Source organism: Thunnus maccoyii, chromosome 14 (genome assembly GCF_910596095.1).
Source record: "Thunnus maccoyii chromosome 14, fThuMac1.1, whole genome shotgun sequence".
NCBI classification, from domain to species: domain Eukaryota; kingdom Metazoa; phylum Chordata; class Actinopteri; order Scombriformes; family Scombridae; genus Thunnus; species Thunnus maccoyii.
This window is the reverse complement of record NC_056546.1, coordinates 8,000,500-8,026,756: the sequence shown is the minus strand read 5'-3', so window position 1 is coordinate 8,026,756 and position 26,257 is coordinate 8,000,500. Positions and strand designations below refer to the sequence as shown.

General features: G+C 40.1%; 1 protein-coding gene across 1 annotated transcript; it reads right to left on the bottom strand.

The window, feature by feature from the left end:
* Positions 1-1,415: 1,415 nt before the first annotated feature.
* LOC121912245 (ewing's tumor-associated antigen 1-like) lies at positions 1,416-8,704 on the bottom strand. Its single transcript, XM_042434415.1, has 6 exons — positions 8,371-8,704; positions 6,703-6,831; positions 6,540-6,598; positions 6,258-6,367; positions 4,695-6,079; positions 1,416-3,348 (listed from the first exon to the last, which is right to left on the bottom strand). The coding sequence occupies exons 1-6, from the start codon at positions 8,507-8,509 to the stop codon at positions 3,236-3,238; spliced, it is 1,935 nt and encodes a 644-aa protein (XP_042290349.1). The 5' UTR covers positions 8,510-8,704; the 3' UTR covers positions 1,416-3,235.
* Positions 8,705-26,257: the final 17,553 nt, after the last annotated feature.

Below are 26,257 nucleotides of genomic sequence, written 5' to 3'. Positions count from 1 at the left end.
TACTAGTCATCATCATAACCATAATCATAGTCATAAAAACCAGGGGCCTTTATGCTGTTGCCAAATTGCCCTGCCATCTGATTTACAGTCGGACGAGGTGGGGAGGGGGAACAGACAGGGCATGGAGGAGGATGGGGCCTATTACGTGCTCAGAATGGGATAAATACTCAAATATACACACCTGCAGACCACACACCCACCCACACATACACACACACACACACCTGGGAACTCTCACAGGCATGTAATAGCTGGGGATGGGCTTAAAGGAGGCACACTGAGGAATTCTCTTGGGATTACAAAGACGAACATTGTACTACCCTCACGCACAGTACAGCAGGTGAGTAGAGTGATAAGGGGCCAGAGGACAAATTAGCCCTCATATTAAAATAATCCCTCATGTCTAATAACAATAATATGCTCAACACTGAAGCTATTGCACATTCACAAAGGTCTTCCTCTTCAGGCAGCAGCTTGTTGAAAACAGATTTGAGTGTTTGTGAAATTGGCTCATCATATCTGCTCGACCTGTCAACAGTCTTGAAATACACAGAGATTAGAGTAATGGATGTCAATAACTGCATTAAGGAAGCAGTCTGTGTACACTCAAAATCCTGACCAGCTGCTTGATACAAAAGTAGACTCGATGATGCAGCAAAAAGATACCTACACAGTGGCTTTTAAAGGGGCACTGCACTGTTTTACACGTGAAGTTCAGTTTACTGGTCACATATTCATATTACGACAAAAGCCCGACTCAGCACGAGTCCTGGAGCCGGGAGAGCAGCAGGTGAGCGAACTGTCGATCACAGATGTCAATCAAGGCCATCGTGGCAGACATTAAAGCTATTATAGTGTTCTATAGTCTACGATAGTCTTCAAACCTCACTAATGGAGCAATAATTTCCAAAATGACCACCAGCACAATTATGAGAGGGCCCGAATTTAGCGATTGAGACTCTAATAAAAAAAAAAAAAAAAAAAATATTGACCTGGTAATTCTAGAGAGAAGTTGACGCTTCAGTCTCAAGCCGTGGTAATTGCCATTTGGTCACTAGGAGGACTAGCCAGCCCATGGAAACAGTTCAGAGACAGAGAGACAGAGACTTCAGAAAGCAGGAGTCTATCGGAAGACTATCTAGCTGCATTATGGGAAATGTAGGATCCAGTGTTTATGGAGTTTGACCCATACTGGGACTAAAAAGCAGGATATTTCAGACACTGTTGCTTCACTTTTTACCATTCTTTTTAAAATCTGTTTCTTGTGAGTACCCCAACTTTATGGAAGTGCAACACTAAATTACTGGAGTGTACCTTTAACATACATCTTATGAACTTTACAAGTATAACGGCAGCAGTTTGCTAAAATGTTCATTGATTTGTTTTATGTCTGTCAGTTAAGAAAAAAGCCAAACTACAAAACATTAAGGTATTTCTTTATTTGTTTATACCAGGTACAAACATCATGAAAGGTAAAATAGGAGAAAGTGTACAAGTCCATCATGAGTCAGATTTATTATGACATAGTAAGGCACCGAGGTAGAAACACCAAGGATTTCCATAAAATTTCTTATCTGATTGTCACATGAGGGAAACTTCCTCATTCCAGCTTCACCTTGTGTGAATAGAAGAAACATGTTGTGTTTTTAGTTATTGGTTTCACATTTCTTCCATAACACTGTCTTGATATCACTTGATTCTGACCTGTGCAAAAGTGAAAGGATAAAAAAAATGTGAAACGCACAAAGTGTGAAGGAAAACAAAACATAACAGAACAAGAAATACGAACAAAAACTGCACAACAAAATCTACTGAATGATGGCAGACACATGACATTTTCTCGTTTAAATTTGTAGTTTGGCCCCAAACAAAAGTTTTAGATTTGGTTACAGTAGTGTCTCAATCAACTTCTACTAAAACAGTACTCTTCTGATTACAAAGGTATGAAAATTTCCATGTATTGTAAGTACGCATCAATAAGAATTTGCAGACACATCATCAGTCTTACCAAACACATACAGTATATAATACAGTACTTATTGCCAGCGTTCACTGCAAACTGTAGACATCAGTTTCTGCTGAGACAGGCGTGAACATTTTTAACCTACATAGTAGATTGCTCATTTTCTCATATCATAGTTATTACTGGCTACCCTGCTGCTAACTTGTGTCCTTTGCCCGTTGCCAGGTGGACGGCTTTGCATGGTTTGGGTATGTCTGGAATATAGACTAGTATTTCATTAACAATCTGGTATGTTCTCCTATAGTTGCGTCTTACAACTCTGTAACACTCATATTACCATTTTACTAACCTGTAACTACATCTTTTGACATTTTCTCAAGGTCAACATGTGTTTTGTTGCTTCGTTTTGAATGCATGGCTATACGTGGTGTTTTTTGTTGCTGTATTACTGTATTGATGTTTGACTGTTTCCTGTTGCTCTGCAAAATTCTTGTTTTGATATTGTTGCTATCTTTGTGGTGTCTTGTTGTCTTCATTCTGTAAAATTTTATCACTTTATAGGTTTCAAAACATGTCGCCAAAAACAAGGACTGCAGTTGAAAATGAACCAGCTGGCACATTTACATAAATGTTGATTGAATGTGTGTTGTCCTTATAAATAAGTAAATGAAATGAAATTAAGACCAAAACATACAAATCAACAATACACTGTGATTTATTGTCTGTCAGTCATTTTTTTTTAAGAAGTAACACTGAAATTGAGTTACTTAAATTTAAACAAAAGCCTGTAACATGTTGCAGAAAAAGCCAAAATGTGTGCAGAGAGCTGAAATGACGATGCTGGAAAACAGCAGAAACATGTTACCAGAATCGGTCAGCATTTGGAATCACTTCAAACTCAGCAGATGTAAATCGTTTATCAAAATCAAAATGTGAAAGGTGAATCTCTTTTTAATGTTAATCCCAGCGTTGCGATCTGAGACTTGGATCAAACAATGCAAAAAAAAAAAACTTGCTTCTTGTAAATATGTTTCTACATTAGCAGCAGCAAAAACGTTCAGCAGCTCTAATAAGAATAAACTTATCTTTTCTGTGCAGAGCGTCAGACAAATCATCCAAAACTTGGACAATTTGCGAGTAACACAAACAGTTATTATCTATTAACACAAACAGCCTTGACAAAGAGGTGACTGAACTACTGTTATGGAATAATGAGTTTTGTCACGGTTAATTAAGATATGATAATATTTCTTCAGTGAGGGTGGAGCTCCTTTATGGTTTTGGTGTGTTCTGCATTCGCATTCGCCTCCTGGCTAAGGCTTCCTGTTTCTTCCTCTCAATCTCGGCTGCAGAGCATTTCCCCGTCATCTGGCTTGTGACAAAAACTGGAAAGAAGGAAAGTGAGAAAAGTGAATGGAAAAATTGAATAAGGTTTGCTAGGAAATACTGAGACTTGAGGAGAAAAAAGGAAATCGGCTCTAAATCAGAACCTGTGTGTTGTTGCTATGATCTTGAATGACTGAGTTTTAATTTGTTAACATAAAAATGTTGCTTCTATAACTAGGAACAGTGGGTGCCCATGGTGAAGCTCATTTGGAAGTACAGAAACCCATCCCTCCATGTCCAGAAAAAAAAAAAAATCAGTCTGTAATTCATTGAAAATGAAGCTTCCTGAGGTTTGGACTCTTGACAGCATCGCAAATTAAAGCCATGGCGCTGTGTTTACTTGCTTTGGGGGGAGAATTGTTCATGTGCACATGCACTGAACTGTCAATGATTATAGGAACAACATGTGACATCTGTTTTACTTGTGAGTTTTCACTTCAATATCCAGTTTTACAGCATGGTACTGAGGACAGTAGATGCAATAGATGAACTACAAAGACGCACTGAGTTAACCAAAATAACCATTTACCATAAAGAATAAAAGCACTGACCTTTGACCTGATGAGAACTCCTTTAGTTATTACAGTATGTGTCCTAACAGCAAGCGAACGTCCAACTATCACATCGCATTGCATAACGTCAGACACTCCCTGTCTACATTAAATCCGTTAAATAAGGTGTTCTGTTGTGTCAACCAATCAGCTGTAAGATCAGATTGGAGACATAATGACTCAATTGAAATATGGGTGAATACTTGCTATCCTACGTTTGTATTTTTTAAACAGAAGACACATGTTTGATATTGTGAAATTTAGATTCTTTACCAGAAATGACGTACAATATAGCCAACAGCAACTTCACTAGAAACTTCCAGCTCCCTGGAGGTCTCCCTCCCGCCAGCTGCTACCTTATTTATGTTTTTGTGGTGAAATGACCAGTGAAATCAATTAAATGAATCAGCTCTTTCTCATCTCGTAGTTCAACACAAGTGAGAGGAATTTTATACACAGGGCATCCGACAAAAGCTCAGCTCAAAACGGCACGCAGCATCGCGTTGCGCAGCGCTGCGTTGCTCGTGGCCAGTTAGGACATTCGAATAGAAAACAAAGCAACCAGACTGATTTTGTCACTGACGCTCGCTCGTAGGACACGGTTTTACTGTATGTAGTCTATGAAAGGCATTTTCTCCATTTATTTTTCTTTTACCTATTCATAAATTTCCCTTATGGCTTTTTCTTTCACAAAAATGCAATCCAGCGTCCAGCAGTTTATATCATTAGTTGACATTTAAACTAAGCTACATTATCCTCTTATATATTTGCATGCTCTAATACACACATCTTACCTTTGCTCCTTATAACTGCTGAGTCAGATACAGTTCTCTTGAAGGCCGTGTGATGGGACTTGGAGTTCTGTGGTGTCTTGGCTGTCACCGTATGAGGCTTCACATCCGCATGAGCGTTCACAGCCTGGAAAGTTCCAGAGGAATCCCTACACATGCTAAATGTGCCTAGACTCACGCGGCTTCCTGGGAGACTCTGAGACATCCGCGATTTGCTGTTGGCACCTTTCATGGGAACGTTCCATCCTTGGTAGTTCACGGTTTCACAGCTAGTCCCTGGTAATGAGTTAGAACGAACAAAAGTGCAAGGTGACTGTCTGTTAGCACTGGCACCGGCGCTCGTGGACCAGGCCGTGTCAATTGGCAAAGGCACAGTGGTTTTCCGCTGTCTGTCTACAGCAATATCTTGTTTTTCTTGGCAGGTGTCTGGGCTCACTTGCAATGGCTGACTGTTGGAGATCCTCTCCATGCTGTCACATACCTGGTAGAGCAGCGCGTCATCGTCCCCATCATCCCATAAGCTGTCTGAAATGTGTTTTACAGAGTCTGCAGCAACACAAGCCCCCCTCTGATCATTAGTCATTTTGTCAGGTTGAGGGGTAGGCAGTGTTTTTGTGGTAGCAGATTTTTGCTCAGACATCTGTGATTTAGGTTGTATAACAGTGAAGTTGGACTTGGAGACCTCTTTGGCAGCAGTCTTAGGCTGGAAGTGAGGGTTGGGCTCTAACTTGAAAGTGCTTCGGTTGGTAGTCTTTGGTTTGGGACACAATTCCTGGAGGCCACTGTAGCTTGGCTTGGAGTGCAGGTTTGAAACTTGATGTGAAGAGTTTATACTTGCAGTTGGCTTGCAAACGGAGGTGCACTGTGTAGTGTTGGTGTGCTGTTGCTGGTCAGGATTCTGGGTCATTGCCAGCACAAAAGAGTCATTAAGTAGGTCGTCATTCTCCCAGTCGTCATCAAAGTCATCACAATTGCTCGCGCTAAAACCACAAGATCCTTCAGCAGGATGTGCAGCTGAGCCAGACTTGTCAGCTGACTTGACCTCTAATCGTCGGGGTTCAGCTACAGTTAAAGTCACAGGCTGGCCTTTTATTTCCTGCGAACAGGCTGACGTTGAGGAGCCCTGGCTTAGCCGGCCGCTGATTCTTTGAGTGGAGCTGTCAAACAGCGCGTGCAGCTCTGCCTCCACCTGATCCGAGGAGGACGGACATGTTAGGTTCTTCACCTTGCTCGGGAATGATGTCTCTGTCAGTTTTGTGTTGGAACTGGTCACGTATTCACTGAGATTATTGTTAACAGTGTTCAGCTGTTCGGAAGTCTCTTTGTCTTGCTGCATGTTCTCATCGAACTGCCTGGCCAGTTTCATGAGGTCTTCCACGTTGCTCTGCCTGCAGAGAGGAAAAAGTAAACAAGGAAATAATTAAAAACAGAGAGAAGAACAGGAGAGTTCACTTCTAATTAAAAAAAATTAAATGCTATAAGTAAAACAGAGGTATAAGGCTTGCATATACTGTTTGTTAATTTGGGGAATAAAACCACATCTGGGTCAATATATTGATTACGCACCGAGAGGACTTCTTCCTGACTCTCGGCTTTGGAATCTCTGGTGTGCACGGGACGGCACTGTCACCGATCCACTGCAGCAGAGGGGATTCAGTCCCTTTCGGCTTCACATCCTGTGTAAGACAAAAGCACAAAGGTGAATCATTTAATTAAAAGATATGTACTGTACAAGCCTAAAACCTACAGTATGTACAGCACATAAGAGACAACACTGCTTCTTGTTCAGTTTTACAAATATTTTAATTGGCGTTTAATGTTTCAGAGGAAGCTGAAGAAACAACTGACCTTTGGAGCAATGCGGTTGACAATATCTGCTATTTCCACAACTTTGGTGTTCCTGTGCCCTAAAAAACAAATAACAACAATGTTATACTACTACCAGAAAACGATAAACATGAGAAAAAAGAGAACAGGTGATGAGATCTCTGTGTCGAGTATCAGTGCTTACCTGCGGTCCCTTGAGTGGGAGATGTAGGATCCCAGAAAATGTCTTGTGAAGCTTCCACATCACCTGGAGAATCACCATTATTCAAACCAGGGTATCTGCTGCAGCCTCGGCGCTGAGGGCTCTGCAAATCTGTGCAAGTCAAACAGAAGATTGGTATTATGTCAGTTAAATGAAGAGAGCCAGCCACGGTCAGTTTGCTTTGGCTACATTTGTTTGAGTACATATGACTAAACATTATACATGATGTTACTAGTGTAAATACTAGTGTTCTGTAAATTGTGTTTCTGGTGTTTTTCTACTGACTGACATGTAAGAGAAACACTGTAATTTTTTGGCATGACACTGGTCAAATGAAAAGCTTCTGGTAATCATCACAAGACATCAGTTTCTGGCAGCTTCAGTACACAAATGAGGGCCAAATTTAATTAGTTAGCTAAAAAGTCCTGCAAAGTCATATCCTGCCATCAAAGAACAGATCAAAGAGCATCGAAGTTATGTAAGCCAAACTGCATCACAAATTAGGGCTGCAACCAACAATTATTTTTTATTATCAATTAATCTGAATGGATCCTTTTCACGATTAAACAAACAATCGTTTGGTTTATAAAACATCAGAAAGTGGTGAAAAATGCACATGACGGCGTACCCTAAAATATTTAATTTACTGTGACATAAGACCAAGAAAAGCAACTAATTCTCATAATTGAGAGCTTTTAACCAACAAATTTAGTACATTTTTCCTTGAAAAATGACTTAAATGAGTATATATTATTAAAGGACAGGTTCACATTTTTTCAAATCTTTCTTATAACAACAGTCAGGTGCCCAAATGAACATTGAAATAGGTTTTTCTTTCCATAATCGTTCCTCTTGTTCTTACTGACCATTAAAAAATCCCTTCATAATGTATTACAGTGTAATGGGGGCCAAAATCCACAGTCCTCCTTCTGTGCAAAAATGTATTTAAAGGTTTATTTGAAGTTAATATGAAGCTTCAGTCGTCCAAATGAGTCAGATCTAGTAGATATTTCTCAACATTACAGTCTTTTTACTATACTTCCACCGCAGCTGAACAGAGAAATACTATCCAAGGAAACACAAAGAGGGAATTTGACGCTAACAAGACTGTAAATGTGGCAGATATCCACTCGATATGACTTACTCAGACTGCTGAAGCCTCATATACACTTCAGACAAACTTTAAATACATTTTTTGCACTAAATAACTATGTGGAAACGTTGTGGATTTTGGCCTCCATCACTTACATTGAAAACATATTTTAAGGGGAACTTTTAATAACCAGTATGAACAGGAGGAATGATTACAGGAAAACCTCTTTCAGTGTTTATATGGGCAACTGACTGTTGCTTTAAAAGAGACTTGAAAAAATTGCATTTTCACTCAAAAGCTAACCCTTTTCTCAACATTTAAGCTTATTTACGTCTTTCTGACAACACCATGTGGTTTCCTACAGTGCTTTGAGGTGTGTACTGTACAGTTAGATAGATTAAGGTCAGCCAACTTGTTGTCACTATCACAGGTGGCCTCTACTTCCTCAGGCAGGAAGGCCCAAATGTTTACAAGCCACCAGTTTATCCTGTTTTGAATGAACCGTCTGGAGTAGCAGCAGCAGATCGTTCCTTATTTTAACTGATCTGCATCCTCACCTTTGCACATGACCGATGTTGTTGTTGTGTCACACGCCTGCTTTCCCGTTTTGTTGTCTCGTGTTTTGTTGCGACAGAGTTTGGAAACAGTCCTCCAGTGTTCAGTGAAGTCGGCAGCTTGCGTCCTCCGCTCCGACATGCTTCACCGACCGGATAACAGCTTCGGTGATGCGCGACGGCTCGCAACGTGGAGACCGACACGTTTACATTTACAGTCTGTTCGTGTTTTCGCAAAAAAACGTTTGTTGTGTTTTTGCATTTCGTTCATTCATTCGGGGAAAGCCTCCATGTTTGATGCTGACGTCAGCGAACTACGGATGCCTGGAAGGTTTTGTCGCAGACTGATTTCCAGAGGCAAACGTGTTGGACTGGACTGTTGTGAGATGAGTACGAGAATAAGTGTGTCACAGTGTGTTTTCAACATTTAATCAGTGGTTAAATGTAACTAAGTACACTTACTCAAATACTGTATTTAAGTACATTTTCGAGGTACTTGTACTTTACTTGAGCATTTCCATTTCAGTGTTACTTTGTACTTCTACTCAACTACATTTCAGAGGGAAATATTGTAGTTTTTACTCCACTACAAATATAGTTTCTAGTTACTTTTCAGATTTAAATTTTACATTTGTTCTTTTCTTCGTATTTAAATTTGGTATACACTTTAATTTTCATTAGTGTATGAAAGGTGCTTTAAATAAAGTGTGCTATTATGGTTCTTATTAATATTAATAAAAAAACGTGTGCTACTCTTATATAATATGATGCAGTACTATTACTATGAATCTACCCAAAACATCTAAAATTGGCTCCATATTGATGAATTACAACAAGGAAATGTTCTTACATGTATTTGTTAGTGTGTAGTGATAAAAACAAACAATATAATATACTATAATGATATAATACTCTAAAAGACGCCAGTCTGCATAATGAGTACTTTTACTTTTGATACTTTAAGTCAGTGGTTGTCAAAGTGCGGTCTGGGGACCCCCAGGAGTCCTTGATGGGGTTCTAGGGGGTCCACAGTAAAAAAGAGAATAATTTATTTTCACTGTATTTTCATCCATAAGTAACACAATGACTGAATGTATGACTATTTTGGTCATGGGTTTCATACACTATCCGTAATTAAACATCTAAAAGCAAAAATCTTATTAAATAGGGGTCCGTGGTCTAATTTGTGTCAGTTTAGGGGTCCTCAACTTGAAAAAGTTTGAGAACCACTGCTTTAAGTACAGTTTGCTGATGATACTTCTGTACTTAAGTAACATTTTGAATTCAGGACTTTAACTTGTAATGGAGTATTTCTACTTTTACTCAAGTAAATGATCTGAATACTTCTTCCACCACTCAATTTCACGGTCTTTGAACTACACTATTAGTCAAAGAAACCCACAATACAACATCACATTTACCAAACATTTAATATCATGCATTATAAGTTAGTTCATGAATGTCCCACATATTTTATACAGAAGGTGAAGTTGTTCAAAGACAGAATATGAAGTGAGAAAACAATGAAATAGTCATCCTCACCCATTCATCAAAAGGGACCACAGAAGTTAATTGTTCTGGTTTTGGTCTGCAGATGTAGAAACTACAGTGAACAGAGTGAAATAATCAGTTTGCTCGTACTGTGTTAAATTAACAGTGATGCTGGATTGGGAATGACCTCCATCTCACTTATGCGATACATTAACGCACATCTTGCACATATCCTGCATTGTACATATCCTTATACTTCATACTGTGAACTTTTGCACGTTGCCTGACAATATTTTACACATTCCTGCACAAAACTGCACAGCTCTATAATTCATATCATACTTATTCTCATAAACACTTTTTCATATCTTCGATTGTTAATTAGTCACTTATTTTTCTTGTATGTTGCGGTACTTGCCTGTGTTTGTCCTCACACCATGTTTATTGTTATGCATCATCAGACCAAAGCAAATTCCTTGTATGCAAAAACTTACTTGGCAATAAACCTGTTTCTGATTTCTGATCTGGGATTTTTTTTGTGTGTGTGTGTGTGTGTGCTTACGTGGTTATGAGGCAACTCCGACAGTCTGGAGGTTACAGAATTACAGAGTGGAAAACCAGTAAACAGGAAATGCTCTTTGAGGTAAACATAAAGATAAAATGTGTCTCATATCAGTTTCTGGCAACATTCCCATTTCTCTGGGAAAAAAAAACATCATTACTGTTATTTCATTTCAAAGTTTCAACATAATGGGGGCAGCAAAACCCCACTTATGCTCCCAAATTCTGCCCTTCATCTGGGAACTTCATGAAATGCAGACAGTAGATCTGCGCTTGTATTACTCATGACTTGGCTGGTTGGAAGCAGTACAGTAAATATTATGGCAGACAGCCTGGTACTACCAAGTAGGTCTACCCATATGTTTGCTCCGTAATTGTTATCAGGCTCCACTAGGCCCGAAGCATGTTTGTTTGTGGAAGCCTTGTTGTGAAGGTTGTTGTTTGTGTGGAATTGCATGCCTATTGTCAAATAAATCCGTCACACTTTTTACAAATACTTCAAACAATTTTCCAGGCACAATTCATATTACATGGTGTTTGGCAAAAAAACGTCACTAAGGTCTGCAACTGGTTTCCTCATATGTCAGAGTGATCAGGATCTTCCTTCTCTGTACTCTTGTCATCAGTTAATATCGTCCTTTCTACATCGTAGCAATCAGATATCAGTGTAGTTGACTTGACTTTGTTCTCAGTCATATAAATATAAAGAATACTGGCACAAAATATCAACTATCAGCATGCCTCAATCCAAAATGATCAAGTTTCCAAATCTTCATTATCATTAAACCTCAGTCATCACGTCAGCTCTCAACGGTAACAGTTAAAGGTGAGGGTCTTGACTGTAGGTAAAAATTCAAGCAAAAATATTTTCATAGGCAATCTAAAGTGATAATCTAAGGTCAAAAGGTCAAAAGTCAAACAGTCTATCAATGCAAAGCGCTAAGGGTAAGTCTGCCAAGGTAACTGATGCCTCGGCCACTTATCTTTTAAGGGAGTGAACGTCAGTGTCAAAATCTGAGACTCTCATGAATTTACACTTTTAATTAAGACACACATGTCAAATGTAAGATCCAGGTCTGAGACAGTTTTTTTTGTCTGCAGACTATTTTCCTGAACTTTTACACTCGTCTTGGATTGTTTTTAATTCAACTTTGGTTTGTCATGACTTTTCCAGTCTATTAAAGAAATGACTATAATAATAATTTAAAAACAATTTTCGTCATTCAGTCTATCTTGGTTTGTTTTCTCTCCAGATAATGTGAGGGATTACTTTTGTATTTTTTTTTTTTAAAGATCTGTGTTTCAAGAAATAATTTGAAAAAGAGTTTGATTCAGAGCAGATATACACCTCTTTCTCCGTCATGCTTTAGAAACTTCTTATACACTAATATACTTGTTTTACACTGGAAAATACATCTAAACTGTTTTATTGCCTATTTTGGTGTTCAGTTAGAATCACATGAGTCAGGTCTTGGATTTAGTTTGGGCCTCGCTAAACCTCCTTGGTAATATTATTCCTTAGAACTATATTTGGCATTTCAGCTGAGTGAACTTCCAAAACTTTGGCTTCTGCACATGTGTATCAAATGAATAATGGCCTCAGCGGTAACAGGTTAGTGACATGTGAGTTGATGATTCCAGATAAGTCCTTGTGTTGTTGAAACTAGTCCATGTTTCCACCATCATCACCCTCTTATCTGAGAAAGCCGAGGAAAGGAGGTACATGACAAATGTTGCTGTTATTTATTTAATTGTGTCATGCATACACTCACACACACACCCTCACACACACACACACACACACACTCTCTCTCTCTCTCTCTCTCTCTCTCTCTCTCTGTCTCTGTCTCTGTCTCTGTCTCTCTCTCTCTCTCTCCAACAGTATTCAAGGATAACGTTATTTGTTTACAAAGATTTGTAACTTCTTACTTCTTATTTTTGGAAGGAAACCACATTTTTGACAAGAGATTGATGGAGGTTTAATGATTTTTTTTTTTAAGTGACTATGTGATTATTCCTCTTACTTTATGAAACACACAAATGTATTTTACAAGAGAGGTCAGAGGTCAGGGAAGGATGTGAATTTTAATCAACCTGTTATTGTTTATTTTACTGTTTGCATGTATGCAGATTTGCTGAAATTGAGGGGTGAAATCTTGTTGTTGTTGTTGTTTTTCTTTTTCTTATTATGTGATGCAAAATTAATTTACCATCTCTTTGCATACGGATGATAAAGTCAAATCAATTATGAACAAAAAAAAATCTAACTTGAAAAGAACTGAAGATTTGGGATTCACATTTCTGACATACTGCACAGCAATTTCCAGAATAAAGCACTAGATGGTGCTTGTATACCTCCTTGGTATTTGGCATGTGTGTGTGTGTTCATGTGTGTGTGTGTGTGTTTGTGAGTGAGAGAAAGAAAGAGAGAGAGAGATAAAGGCAGATATGGTAAGCAAAGTCAGTAAAGACTGGATGCAGGGAGTTTTGTGTAGAAAATGTTTTACTGAAGGCAATGCACACACATACATACGCATGCAAGCTGTAGTGAATTACTATTCTTGATTACACTTGATTCTGCTTTGATTGTTTTCATTTGGAAACGGTTTATCAATATAGAGAATTGGGGAAGCCAATCAACTGTGTTTCTTTGATTGAAAGCCAGAAACTGTTATGAACAGACGACCTGTAGTCAGAGCCTCCACTTCCCTGGTTAAAGCATAATTCTTGTTTCATCAAAACATCAGCGGATATTTAGCCACCGCTAATGACAAATATATGGGATTTGAGGGTAACTGCAACATGTGTCATATTTGGGGCAAACTCATTCGCATTTAGTGAATAGCAGGTGTTGTTTTTGCATGGAAGAAATTCAAAGTGGGGGAAAACATACAGGTGCCCCAAATTTGTGTCATTCTTAAAGAAACAAACCACATATTGCAAGCTCACCATGGTCAAACAACCACTAGAATATCACAAAACTAGTAATAAACCCTAACCATTAATAAGCATACAGTAAATTCGATTTTAAAAGTTAGTCTAAATGCTATCAGTTTTCCCTCCCTGACCTGAATGTCATTCGGGAGCAAATACATACTCAAACATGTAAATACATAGGCTAATTATATTCCCCAAGCCCAAACAGGCATCCTCTATTTCAGAGATATTGTACATACAAGAATATAAAACACTATAAAAAAAAAAAAAACTCTATTCATCCATTCAGTTCCACAGATAACCATGTATGCCATGATGCCATACACAAATTTAGGCCTGTAGGCCGTTGTCATTTCAGTGGCGTAGCTGTTGTCAATGTTAAAGAGGTTAACTGGAACCGCCAGTATGGATGTAACAGCGATTTAATCAACAGTTAGCTACGTTTCATGCCTCCCTTTAATGCATTCAGCTAATCTTGGGGGTATCCCCATTGCTCTGTCAAGCGAGCTGTGTCATATCATGCTGCCACGCAAATCCACGCCCGGGGGGCGCCGTCTCCTGCCCATCTAAAAGTCACCGTAACACCCTCTGTCACACTGAATGTTAGCATTACTCAGAAGTGATAGTTAGACCACAGAATAAAGGGCATGGATGTGTCAGTTTCAATTTGAATATAAGGCATCAGCCCTCTGCTGCCTTGTGTTTTTACCCAATCTGTCTTTCCTCCTCCTCTGCAAGCCTTTCCAAGCCATGTCACAGCAGAAAAAAAATGCCAAAGGCTGCACAGGAGAGACGAAGAACAGTTTAGCCTGGATTCTCCAAGCTAGCTTGATTCTTTCCCAGAAGCCTGTCTCTTCACCTAACTACCTACCGCCTTCTTCTATTTATTGGTTACGCTTGGGTTGTTTAGAAGCAATTAAGGAGCTAATTGTGGAGATTTCTGAGGACTGGGTATTATAGTAAAAAGTAAAGAGCTAATGGCTAATTGCCCAAGCAGCTGCTAGTGTTTATGAAGGAGGAGCAAAGATGCCGGGGGATCTACCAGGCGTAGACAGCAATGAGTACAAGGAGGTGTTTGTGAGTGTGTGTGTGTTTGTATATGTGTGTGAGGTAAGGGGGGGCTCATCATTGCTGTGGATCCCAGGGACGGTTCACACTGGGCAGATGCCAGGTGAGTGAGACAAGCAGGAGAATATGAAGCTCAACTCAGAATAGTGTCTGCATAAATAATAATCACCTCTGATGGCCTCTGGTGCTGTACCTCCAAGGAGTCCATTGTGTCTTCCATGTTTTCCTACGTGAAGAGTATATCCCAATGTTTATGCCAAACCCGTCCTCCCTCACACCCCCACCTATTCTGCCAGACCCCCCTTTGGGCTAGCAGTGCCTCATGGATGACAGTTAGCATGTGGCAGAGCTCTCTGAAGTGGAAGGGATCCAGGATGCTGAGTTTCTGTGCCAGCCTCACCAAGCTGGGATTTCACCCATTTCACAGTGCCTGCCAATGGCTGGGACTGTGAATGAAAGCATTTGAAACAATGCCTGGTTCTACAGTGTCAGATCCATGGGCTTCAGCAGTGGTTATATGCAGCCTAAGGTGGTTTGGCGTCTATCTGAAAGAATCCCAGTAGCCCTTTTGGTCACATGGGGTGAAATGGAAGTGCTAAAGGGCATCCAACTGTGCTCTCAACCAGCAGTGGATAGTTTAGATGAAGAGGAGGAAGAGGAAAGGACATCAAAGCAGGACAGTTGTGGTACCATCTTGATTTGGCTTTCCGTTGGCCAACACGGCCGATTTCAGGATTTTGAACAAGTCAAACATTTACTGAACACATTTCCAGTTCCCAATGTTTTGAATGTGCCAAATCAGGAACAGAGAGCACAAGAAGGGATTTTAAGATAGTCGGATTTCAAAACTATGAAATAACAGCTTGAGTCATCATGACAGACTGCATTGGAATTATGTTGACCTTAGATATTCAGGAAATTTTTATATTTGCTGTTCTTCTTACTGGGTAGGTTGTTTTGGAAAAAGAAGTCCTGTGGAAAACTCGAACTTCATCAACAGAAAATCCAACGAGAAAGACATCAACGGTACCATCCAAAATATCTGATTGATGGCTGATCTCATGGGAGCGCAATGCAGAGGGTGATGATAAGCTTAGCAACAAGGATGGAGAGAAAAGAATCTGAGTTAAGCAATACCTTTATTTTAAAATTTTAATCCTTTTTATTAGGCTAACCTCCAAAACTTAATATCTGTAATGAAATAACATAATTTTAGTATATCCAATTAACCTCTGTCTCGACCCCCTTAGGGCTTCACTTAACATACATTCAACTAAGATTGTCTTGACTGCAGCTCTGCTCTAGGTGTTACAGTTTAGGTGCAAGACCTTTCCGCCATGATCTCAGTGTTAGTTATGGGGGAAAAAACGGCACTATACTGTCTTATGGTAAACCCTCATCAATATGTCGTCATGTAACATGTGAAGGAGACGCCAAAGAGGAAGCCATTTTGCAGAATTAAGACACCAGCAGCAGCCATGGAGGAAGGCTAAAAGCAAGAGAGCGCAGAGGGGCGGTGTGTCTGCGTACAGCGCGCTGTAGCAGCAGCCTTCTTTGACTGCTCATTTATTCTGTTTATAATAGCAAAGCCGATGATAAATGTCCCACAGAGTGCACATGTGCTAAAATATTCATCAATTGGAGGCCCCCTAATTTGCGGAGGAGGAAAACCAATAAATTCTGATGTGAGCGGCAGTCATATTATATTTATATGAATATGCAAGACCATGGGTGGGACATTAAGAATAATCTGGCATGTATGCGCTTTTAACCAATTCTAATGTTCCCGTGTTAGACGGAGATGTGTGAGAGGAAGGTGAGAAGGTGGAAACAAAGTGAGCTTTCATGCGGGGCGTCGATGGAAATTCAACCGCAATTTCTCTAATGATGTTTCTGAATTTTCATTTTCAACTTAATATGCATGATGCGCCGTGATTAAAGGAAAGTGGAGAACTGCTCTTTCTCCTCATTTTGATTTGCAAACATAAAATAACATAAAAACTGCCTCTCAGCATTTTGGTTGTGGTGAAATTTGATTTGTCGTTATTGTGGTACTGAATCCTTTTTTTTCCCCCCTTTCCAAACCACATGATTTAAGATATTAATTGATTAATCAGTTTTCCACATAACTGCAGTGATTTTTTTTCTGTGCTGGCAGCTTGCAGGTTTTTCTAATTTGTCCTCCATTCCTCCCGCTGTATCTTCTGTCCTTATCGCTTTCTTTCTGTCTTGCTCTCTCCCACTCTTTTCTCCTCCCTCTGTTTTTCTCCCCTTGTGTTTTTCTCACCCTTTCTGCTCAGGTGTGCGGGAGCCCAGAGGAGAAGGAGGAGGAAGAGGAGGGGAGGGATTCCTCCAGTCATATACCCTGCAGAGCCCACTCTCTCCTGGGGTAAGGATGACAGGAAGTCAGCCAGATGGCACAGAGCAGGTCTGCAGCATGTGACCTCCTCTCTGGAGAGGCAGGAAACAAGGAGGAGAGGAGGGAGGAGCGAGGAGGAGGAGGGGGAGTGAGATTAAGCAAAGGAGGTGAGGAGATGGAAGAAAGATGTGAGGAGTGGAGCCGACTGAGCCTCTCATATATCAGTGTTAGCGGTTGTTCCACCCCTAAGATCAGGAGCTTTAAGATTGTGATTTATAGTAATATATATTACTTTAAAGCAGAACTCAATAACATTTTAATATAAATAAATCTACACTGTTCTGCTTTATATCAATGAATGATATAAAACAGTGATTCAGCATGTAGCCAGTTGATGAAAGCTTTTACATTTGCTTTTCTGATCACTTAGTGTCTGGCAGGTCTTCCTTAGGAGAAATAAGTTGTTAGTTAGCTGGAAGTGATGAAATGGAAATGATGTAGAGTTAAAAGATAAGGTCAGTGATATATTTTTTGTCAACCAATCCGATGAAGACCAAAACCGACAATAAATTGATTGTACAAACAAGTAGTGTAGCCAAAGCCTGATAAAGTTTCTTCCTTTTTTCGTCCAAAAAATATTAAAAACACTATTCCAACTTGTCCAAAAACTCAGTTAGCATTCACCGCTGCTTTAAATGTCACCGTAGTTATTTTGAATCAATCCTTCACACACTGTCTTGGTGCAGTAAATCCTCACTTGTACACTAAATCTGTATTAATCCACGACTGAAAATAGTTCCCAACAAATACACTTTTCACTCTTTTTTGAGTAACGTTTGCTTAAAACTGCAGTGCCCAGCACTTTTAGAGTATTATTGACCTGTTTTTAAAGGTTAACATCTACTCAATCATCAGGAACCACTGAGCTTGGAGCTGAGTGCAACAGATGGACTTATACGCAGTTAGTTTTTAACTTTTCTTGGGATTTTTTTCACACAAAGACAAAAATAGAATAGCGACAGCCTCAACCTTTAGACAGACACATTTTAAAAACACCTACATGGTTGATCCGCAAGGGATTTCTGGGAAGTGTAGTGCAGAGTATAAAGAAATATAAAGACACATTTTTTAAACGTAGTTACAACTACGTGTACGGTACGTGTTGGAGAGAAAAAGACGCATTTTGAACAATACAAGAACTTAAATGTGATTCACAAGAAAGTTTTTAATTCTTTTCAAATAATTATTTACACTACATCAGCTAACACAGATGTGTAGAAGTCTTCCTGCTTCCAGTGTAAGATGGAAATTTAGGAAACAAATATACTGTAACTCAAAACATCAAAAGCTAATTTGCATCTAGTGCTACATGTCCCGTTCTCCAAATTCAATCCCGTGCAGACTCCGTACAGTAAAACTTCCAGTTCGGTGACCTGGAAAAGACACAACTTCATTTCATCCAGCTGGAAGTCACATCACAAGTTAGCAGCTCCAATTTGGTATTGACATCCTCAGTGTAAAGGGGAAAAATAAATTGACAAATTTCCCCACTTATTATTATTAACATTCCCATGCATACACAGATTTGCTCATCATATTGCACAAACTTCCATTTCATGCACAACTCCCAGTCTGCCCCAAACCTACCCCGCCCCCTCTCCCTCTGCTCCCCTCCTGCCCGGGGTTTTCCTTTGATCTAAATTTGGCCTCAGTAGAAGTCTTGTACACAGTCATTTTCATATGGAGGCTTTGAACACACTGATGGAGGGCCCGTCGCTGCTGCACTCACTTTTATCCTCCAAGCCCCTTTCCCTCGGAACCCGGCAAGCATATGGCGAACACCCCTCACCGGAGTTTCCTACTACAGGAGGGACCGCCTACTCCTAACATCTTCTATTCCCTGAGTCCTTCCATCACTCTGGGTTTAGAGATGTTAGAAATTAGTTACACTGGTGTAGCTGTGACAGCGATGCTTACAAGGCAAAGTTTATTTTAATAGACTCAAGAGGCTTTTAAATATCCAAGTGTCAGCGAACCTGAAAAATGAGCAACATAATGATAAATGCAGTAAATTGATATCTTGATCTCACCCACCTGCTCTCCTTTCTTTTGAACCACGTTCTGTGTAGGCGGTCATCCAAGTGAACCAACAGATGACACATCAGAGTTGCACTATCCAATATTGTAATATTAAATATCTTCAATATTTGAGGGGAAAAATTTGACAAGGTTTTGCCCCGTCAGATTTTTCATTTCTGTAAGTATGCGCTAGGATGTGAAGCTCACCTTTCTCGCTCTGCTGTTTCACTTTGCTGAAACAGAAACCCGCCCATTGTTTGCTAACAGAGAGCTACAGTCTTTTGGTCTCCTCGTCTCGAACTGAGGAGCCGTCATCTGCTGCCAAAATGTCTGTCAAGAGACAACGACCAAAGCAGATCCACTGTATCACAGGCTTGTTGTAAAAGAGCTCCGACTGAATGAATACCTTTTGAAAACCGATGTTCCCCTGATGCTTGAAGAGAGTTCAGTCAGAGAGTTGTGTTACTCTTGCGAAGGTTTGTGTACATGGGACAAAGATTTGATAGTCACCACTCCACACAAAGCAGTTAATGAAATGCCAAAGCTTAATTGGGAGGCAGATCTTATATTCACCTTTAACTAATGTCGTTGAAAGTCATAATCATTTTGAGCTCATATTCCTCTCCCAGTTTCTTAGTAAGACTTTAAAGTATTTTTATGCCAAAATAAAAAAAATTAACAGAATTAACTGGTGAAATAACATTAAACTTTTAATTACAATTAAAACCTAATTAAAGCTGTCTAGACACTCATTTTATTTACTTGCTTTCTGGGGATAAAGATTTTAATCTTTCCATTGTTAGGCTTGTTACACTTTAAGTCTATGAACAAAAATACATGTGTACTCCGGAAGGGATACGGCATTTATCTGATTACCATTTCTTAAATGTTTACAGCCATTGTCTTCCTTTACAGTGCAAACACACGCTGAACATGTAATACCGCTGCCGGGGATGTTTTCATGCTTTTATCTTAAATACATTCTTTCCAGATTGTTCAGCCCTAGAAACTGGTAATTACCATATATTATCACCTCCACAAGCTCCACCACTAGGGTTGCCATGTTTGAGGTAATTATATCACTCCCAAGTTGTCTGTATAATCACTTAACAGAAGAAGCAGCTCTGCATCTGTGAGAGCTTTGACACAAACATAGAAATGTTTAAAAACCTTCCCGTCAGCCTCGAGGACACAAAGCTGACGATATTCTAAAGACACATGAACATTTGTTAGATTTGTTGTCTGACCGTAATCGCTTTGATTCCCCTTCTCAGCCTGATCTTTGCAAATGTATGACATTCTACATATACAAAATAAGAAAGAGATGCACTTGATAACAATCAGAGGTTGTGTGGACTGGTATATGTTTACCTTTAGCTCAGAGTTTCAATTTCTAACTTATGTTTAAAAGTTTCCTGCTACATGAAATTTGCATCTTCAGGATCACATTTTCTAGTTCGTAACTATAACCAAAAACATTCACATGACTGCCATGAGAAAATATGACATCCAAGTCATCCAACATCTAATCTGTGCTTCATAGTTAAAACTTGTTTCACAGATTGATTCTTAATTCCTGCATCCACTTTCCTATTTCACCAGGTTTTCCTTCCTGCTGACATGTTTGTGGGTTTGGTAAATACATTTTTTAGTCAACTGGAAGAAAAATCGGAGGAGTTACCTAAATCAAAAAAAGAACATATGTTTCCACCTACCTCTAGTCTACCCATGCAGCCTATTCTGGCTTTATTTTCCCAGGTTTTAAGTCATGCTGCTGCTGTCATTTCTTAATGCTGTAAGCAAGAAATTCCAGCGACAGATACCTCAAAACCTGGACAAATAAAACTATCTGCACGGCTAGAGATAGCGCTAAGTAAGAAAATCCACCCTTCAATTCTAAAATGTTTCTATTCGTGATGTCGTTAAAACTCAACATGGCTACTGCTACTTTTGTTCTACTTTTGTTTTCTGCATTATGGGAAGATCTTAATATAATCACATTGAAGATATTCAGACAACAAATATTTCTCAAAATGAAGGAAGAAGACTTTTAGGATGAAACTCTTGAGCAACATCTATTCTTAAATCGTAACCTCACCCTTACCCTGGGCCCATTTGGGGTTTTTTGGATTGTAAACAGCACAGCCATGTTGAGACGCTTTCCGTGCACCACAGACACCATTATCATTCCGGCGTTTATTTCAGCCGACTGTGATATTGTGCTACGTTTCCGTGTTTGGTGTTGTCTGTTTCCATCGCGCCAGCTGTTGGGTTATTTATAAATGTGGTTGCTGATCTAAATGAGCTAGTAATTAGGCAGCAATGCTTTTGAGGAGACATCCGCACCCTCCCATCCATCCATCCATCCCTCCCTTCTTCTCTCCAACTCTCCATCCCTCCCTTTCGCCTTCACTCTCTCCCTGCTGTCCCCAAACACACCAGGAGACAAGCGGGAGATAAAGGGAAGACTTGACTTCACTGAATAATTGAAAGGTTTTTTTTTTTTTTTTTTTTTAGAAGTGAAACAGCTCGCTATCTGACCCCATAAAGGCCAGACACAGGGTCCTATCAGAGCTAAACAGAGATACACACATACACATGAATACACAGTAGGTGTCATTGGGTCAAAGGCTCAGCTGAAAAAAAAAAATCCAGACTGTTTTTAATTGGCTACAGCCAGCCGCATCACCTACTGTCAGTATGCTGCTGACATGCTAAAACATCACCCTGCATCTCTCCAAAGAGAACAACAAAGCTGAGCTACTGTTGCAACAAACCAAACACCAGAGGAGTTGTGTTTGTATGTTTTCCCTTAGCTTGAGCAGCTACCCCCCCTCTCTCCCTCCCCCTCTCCCTCCTTCCCCCAACACCACCAGTGCCACCACCTCCCTGTCATTACAAAAGAAGGCAGAAACATGCCTGTAAGCCGCCCTCCCCCCTCCCCCCCCCACCTCTCCCCGGTGAGCACCCCTTTACCTCATGCTAATTTTCAACTTTCAAAGCTTGTAAACTTTATCTAATTATACACAAGTCGATAGACTCCCTCGCCCAGATTTTTGGCAGGTTGCGGTGTTAATTTATGAAAAACAAATCTGAAATATGCAGATGTCTTTTGTTTGAAGCAGCTGTTTGGCCCTGTTGCCAGGTTTCAATCAGGCGGTCTCTGGGGATGCCTGTGTGTGCGATCTGTGGCCAAGGCCCCACGTTTGATGTCTGACAGGGACGGAGGGACGAGGCTGAAGAGCGGGTGCTCACCCACAGCCAATCTACAATTACTGTACAGGGTGTGTATGTGTGTGTTTTTGCTGCTGACGTGTTTTTTTTTTTTTTTTTACAATGACATAATATACAGGATATTTCCGGTCATTTATAAAAGTAGCAAAGAATAATGAACAGTAATGTGGAACAAAAAAACCCCACAGATGATTATTTCCTCAAAAAATGATAACTATTTTGTGAAGAAAGGTCTCAGCGAGATACATTATATGGCTTCTGCATGCAGGAGAATTAATTTTAGGCTTGTTTCAGCTTTCCCAATCATAGAAGATGAAGTATCTTTCTCATTTTGACCTTTTTTTTTTTAAAACAAACTGCTTTTCCTTGTCGACTCTTCCTCGCCTGCATCCTCAGAGGGAGCGATCACAGCGGATTCATTTCTTAACAAAATAGAAGAAGAAAGTGAAGTCTGTAATAAACTCTCAAATGAACTTTGATCTATTCTCTTAATTTGAATTAAAAGAAGCGTCTCAAAGCTTAAGAGATGCAGAGAAGACACAAAGTTTTAACCAGTGAGATGCCAAGGCTCATTTTCATCGACCGTGTTCTGACAAACGCTGTCAGCCGTATTCATTGCTAATTTATGGCGCTCATTAAGTGACGCGGAACACACAAAAAATCGGAGCAATTATCATTTATCTTGATATATTATTTACTAGGGATCATTTTCCTGCTTGGTTGGGGACTGGGGTGAGAGAGACGGAGGGGAGGAGAAATGACAGGAGGGGGAGTGAGGGAAGGAGGACCACAGGGGTTTGGAGACAGCTGGCACGAGAGAGGCAGTGAGAAATAGAAAGAGACAGGGAGAAGGAGAGAGGGAAGACAAGAAAGAGACAATGTGATGAGAATCTTTGAAGTGATGAGGATTTTTATGACACGTATTTATTGACGGCTGCGCCAGGCATGATTTTTATATGAAAATATTGGCCTAAGTCTTAAGAGAGGCCCACACGCCTTGTACATGTTCTCCATTTGAACAAATTCTTTGTTATTATTAGGAAATCAAAAGATCAAAATGCAAAACAGCCTCCTCAACAGCAGCAAGTGAGTCCATCCAGAGACTCAACTTTTAATACATTTAATTTGCAATTTCCACACATTTGATTATGACCAATCAAAGTGATTTCAGTGCCTTATTGGCAAATCACATAATTTTCTGCTTACATAATATATGTCACATACTCATACACATACTATACTATATTCTAACTTTATCATACATGTATAATAAGCACTGGAACAGGTATGCTAATAGAGCCAATCTTACTATTTAGAGCTCAGTTGACTGTTTATTGACATCACCTAGCCAACATCTAATCAATCTATGGAATATATGACATATCAAATATGTATGAGAAGAGATGTGCTGAACAGACTGTGACTGGTGAGTTCAGTGTGCTTTGATTGATCATTATTAACTGTTTTAAGGTTTACTGTCCCATATAGCTTTCCATAGACCTAATTATACAATGTCATGTCAGCAATATAAATAAGGCTGATAACTAATGGTACTATTTTAAATATTTTAATATCAATAATTTATTACCACATTCATTTTGACATCAGTTTAAGCACCAAGAACAGCCAAGACAGTCACTAGAAGCCTCTGCAGGCCTTTATGCTGCACATACTGTGTTTGTGAGCCACTGGGTTTGATCTGGAAGCAAATCTGGTGGATTACTTTACAGCAGAAATCATGAGGAGGGCACTTCCAGTGTAAACAGAGGTAAAGGTTTCAGAGTCTCTTCTGTGTAATCAAAGAGAAAACAAACAACTATAACCAGAACTCCAAAGAGTTGAGACATCCTCCTTTCAACTAGGAAATGGTTTTCATTTTGAGAAACATAAACAATACCACTGGTGTGGTATAGAGGCTGACATTTGCCTTGATTAATGGTTTAATCTGTTTGTTACGTATACCACGATATCTGTGCGGTATATGTTTTAAAATGTGCGCTTTTAGAGTTATAAGCCATCACTTTCTGAACTTTTTTGCACAGTCCGCTATGTTATAAGCAACATGGCTTTCTGTATTTCCATGATTTCCCTGTGAAACATCTGAAAATGATGAGAATGGAGCAAATCTTGGGAGGCTAATTACAGAAAAGCTTTACAAATTGTTGATGGCAAAAGTTTTTATGCTAACTCGCACAGCAGCAGATGATCTCCCTGATATGTCTCTGATGCCCTGATGTTTTTTTCTGCTCCTCATTACAGCAATGCTGGCTGTTAGTCATAACAATGTCACAGTGATGGCACTGTAATTAACATTATGAATATTTTGCATCCCAGCGTTGTTTTCTCTCTCTACACCATTTAAATTATTCAGTCTCTCTTTCTCTCTGTCTTTTTTGTTATCCGCATCTACACCTTATCTCCCCCACACCTTTTCTCAGTCAGAGTTGTCTCTCTTTGTTCCTATTCATCCCTTTCTCATGAGGTCTGTTTATTTATTGCCTGCATCTCTTCTTCTACTTCCTTTCCATTCCCCTTTCTTAGCTTTTCTTCTTTCTTTTTCTTTCTCCTCATTTCTGTTCCACACTTTCTTTCTCTCTCTCTCTCTCTCTCTCTCTCTCTCTGCATCTCCCAAGTTTTTCCCTCTTTTGTGGCTCGGTGACAGATGCCTAATTGAATGATGAATGTCCCTTTATTATTCTCTAATTGAACTGCAGGCTCTTGGATTGGCTGGCGCTCATGCCGCTGGGCTTGTCTGATTGGTCGGACGGATCGTATCGAGGTTTCAGGGGTAGGGTGCCGGTTGGATGAGTGCGAGTGGCGGCTGGCAGCAGTGGCAGCCCTACTCTCCATCTGGCTTCTAACACACACGCACACACACACACACATACACACACTCTTACTAGTGATGAGCAACCTACCCCCCATCACCCCAGCCTTTCTTCTCACCTCTCACACAAGGGAATGATGTGGGTGTTACAGAGTGCACATGCTCTTGTGAATCTTAATAAATTATGCAAATGCCTACTGTTGAAGGGCCAAATATTAATTATAAGCATTTGTGGTATTTTAGTGTTTTCTCCAGTAATGGCTGACGTTTTGCCCTTGTGTTCATGCCTTTGTACTTTTGTCCAGCCTGATGTTACTCGACTACTTCAATTCAAACACCTCCCCCTCTCGTTTCTCCTCTTCCTCCCACATGCACTAGAACACACACACACACGTGCATTTAATCTCACACACAAGCAAGGACACATACATGCACTTACGCACGCGGGAACACATGCAACCTGCATCGCAACACACACAGACACGCATTAAATGCACAAACATACGGATACACACTGGTGGGTGTCTTGGACCGGCCCTGACCTGACAAGCAGGCGATGAAGATTAATGCGTCCTCTCTGAGTGACAGGCTGGGGAATTGAAGGGCAGAGGGCCTCGTTAATCAAGAGCCTGACAGGTGCCATTCAGGCCCTCTGAACAATCGCAGCTCCCACCACCCACCCACACACACACACACACACACACACTTAAGAGCACACACACACACACACACAGACACCCATTAAGACACAAACATAAGGCCTCACCAAAGCAAACCTACACACATTCCTCACTATCACAACTCTCACTTTCTCCTCCTTTTCCTACCGCATCCACTTTTCCAGTCGAGCAGGTCGGTGTTAAGCACAAGCAGACTTAATCATGCACCGCCAGAATTAAAACTCATTCCTCAGAGCCAGGCTGCCGGCAGGAAAATAAGAAAATCAATCGGGCGCTTGGCAGGACTGCCCATACTCACTGACTATGGGTCTTTTCTGCTGTCATTTGTAGGGGCCTTGGAGCTGAAGGGGCCTGAATGGGGCCAGGCTTTATGATGATTCATTATAATTTACCAATAACGCCAAGTCCCAGGATCGTTACTGGCCAACCATTAATGATTAATTTGCTAATTTGCCCTGTATTTCATCTTGGAGTCCTGTCCAGAGACGTAGCAGGGAAGAATGCATCTGTATTATCTTTGGTTAAATGAGCTGATTTGTTTGATTTGATATTGTTCGAGCAGAGAACGGTTCCTAATCAGTTTCACCTGTTAGGTCAAATTCTTTGGTAAAGATAAGGGTAAAGAAGGAGTTTCAACCTATGAGGTAATTGAGA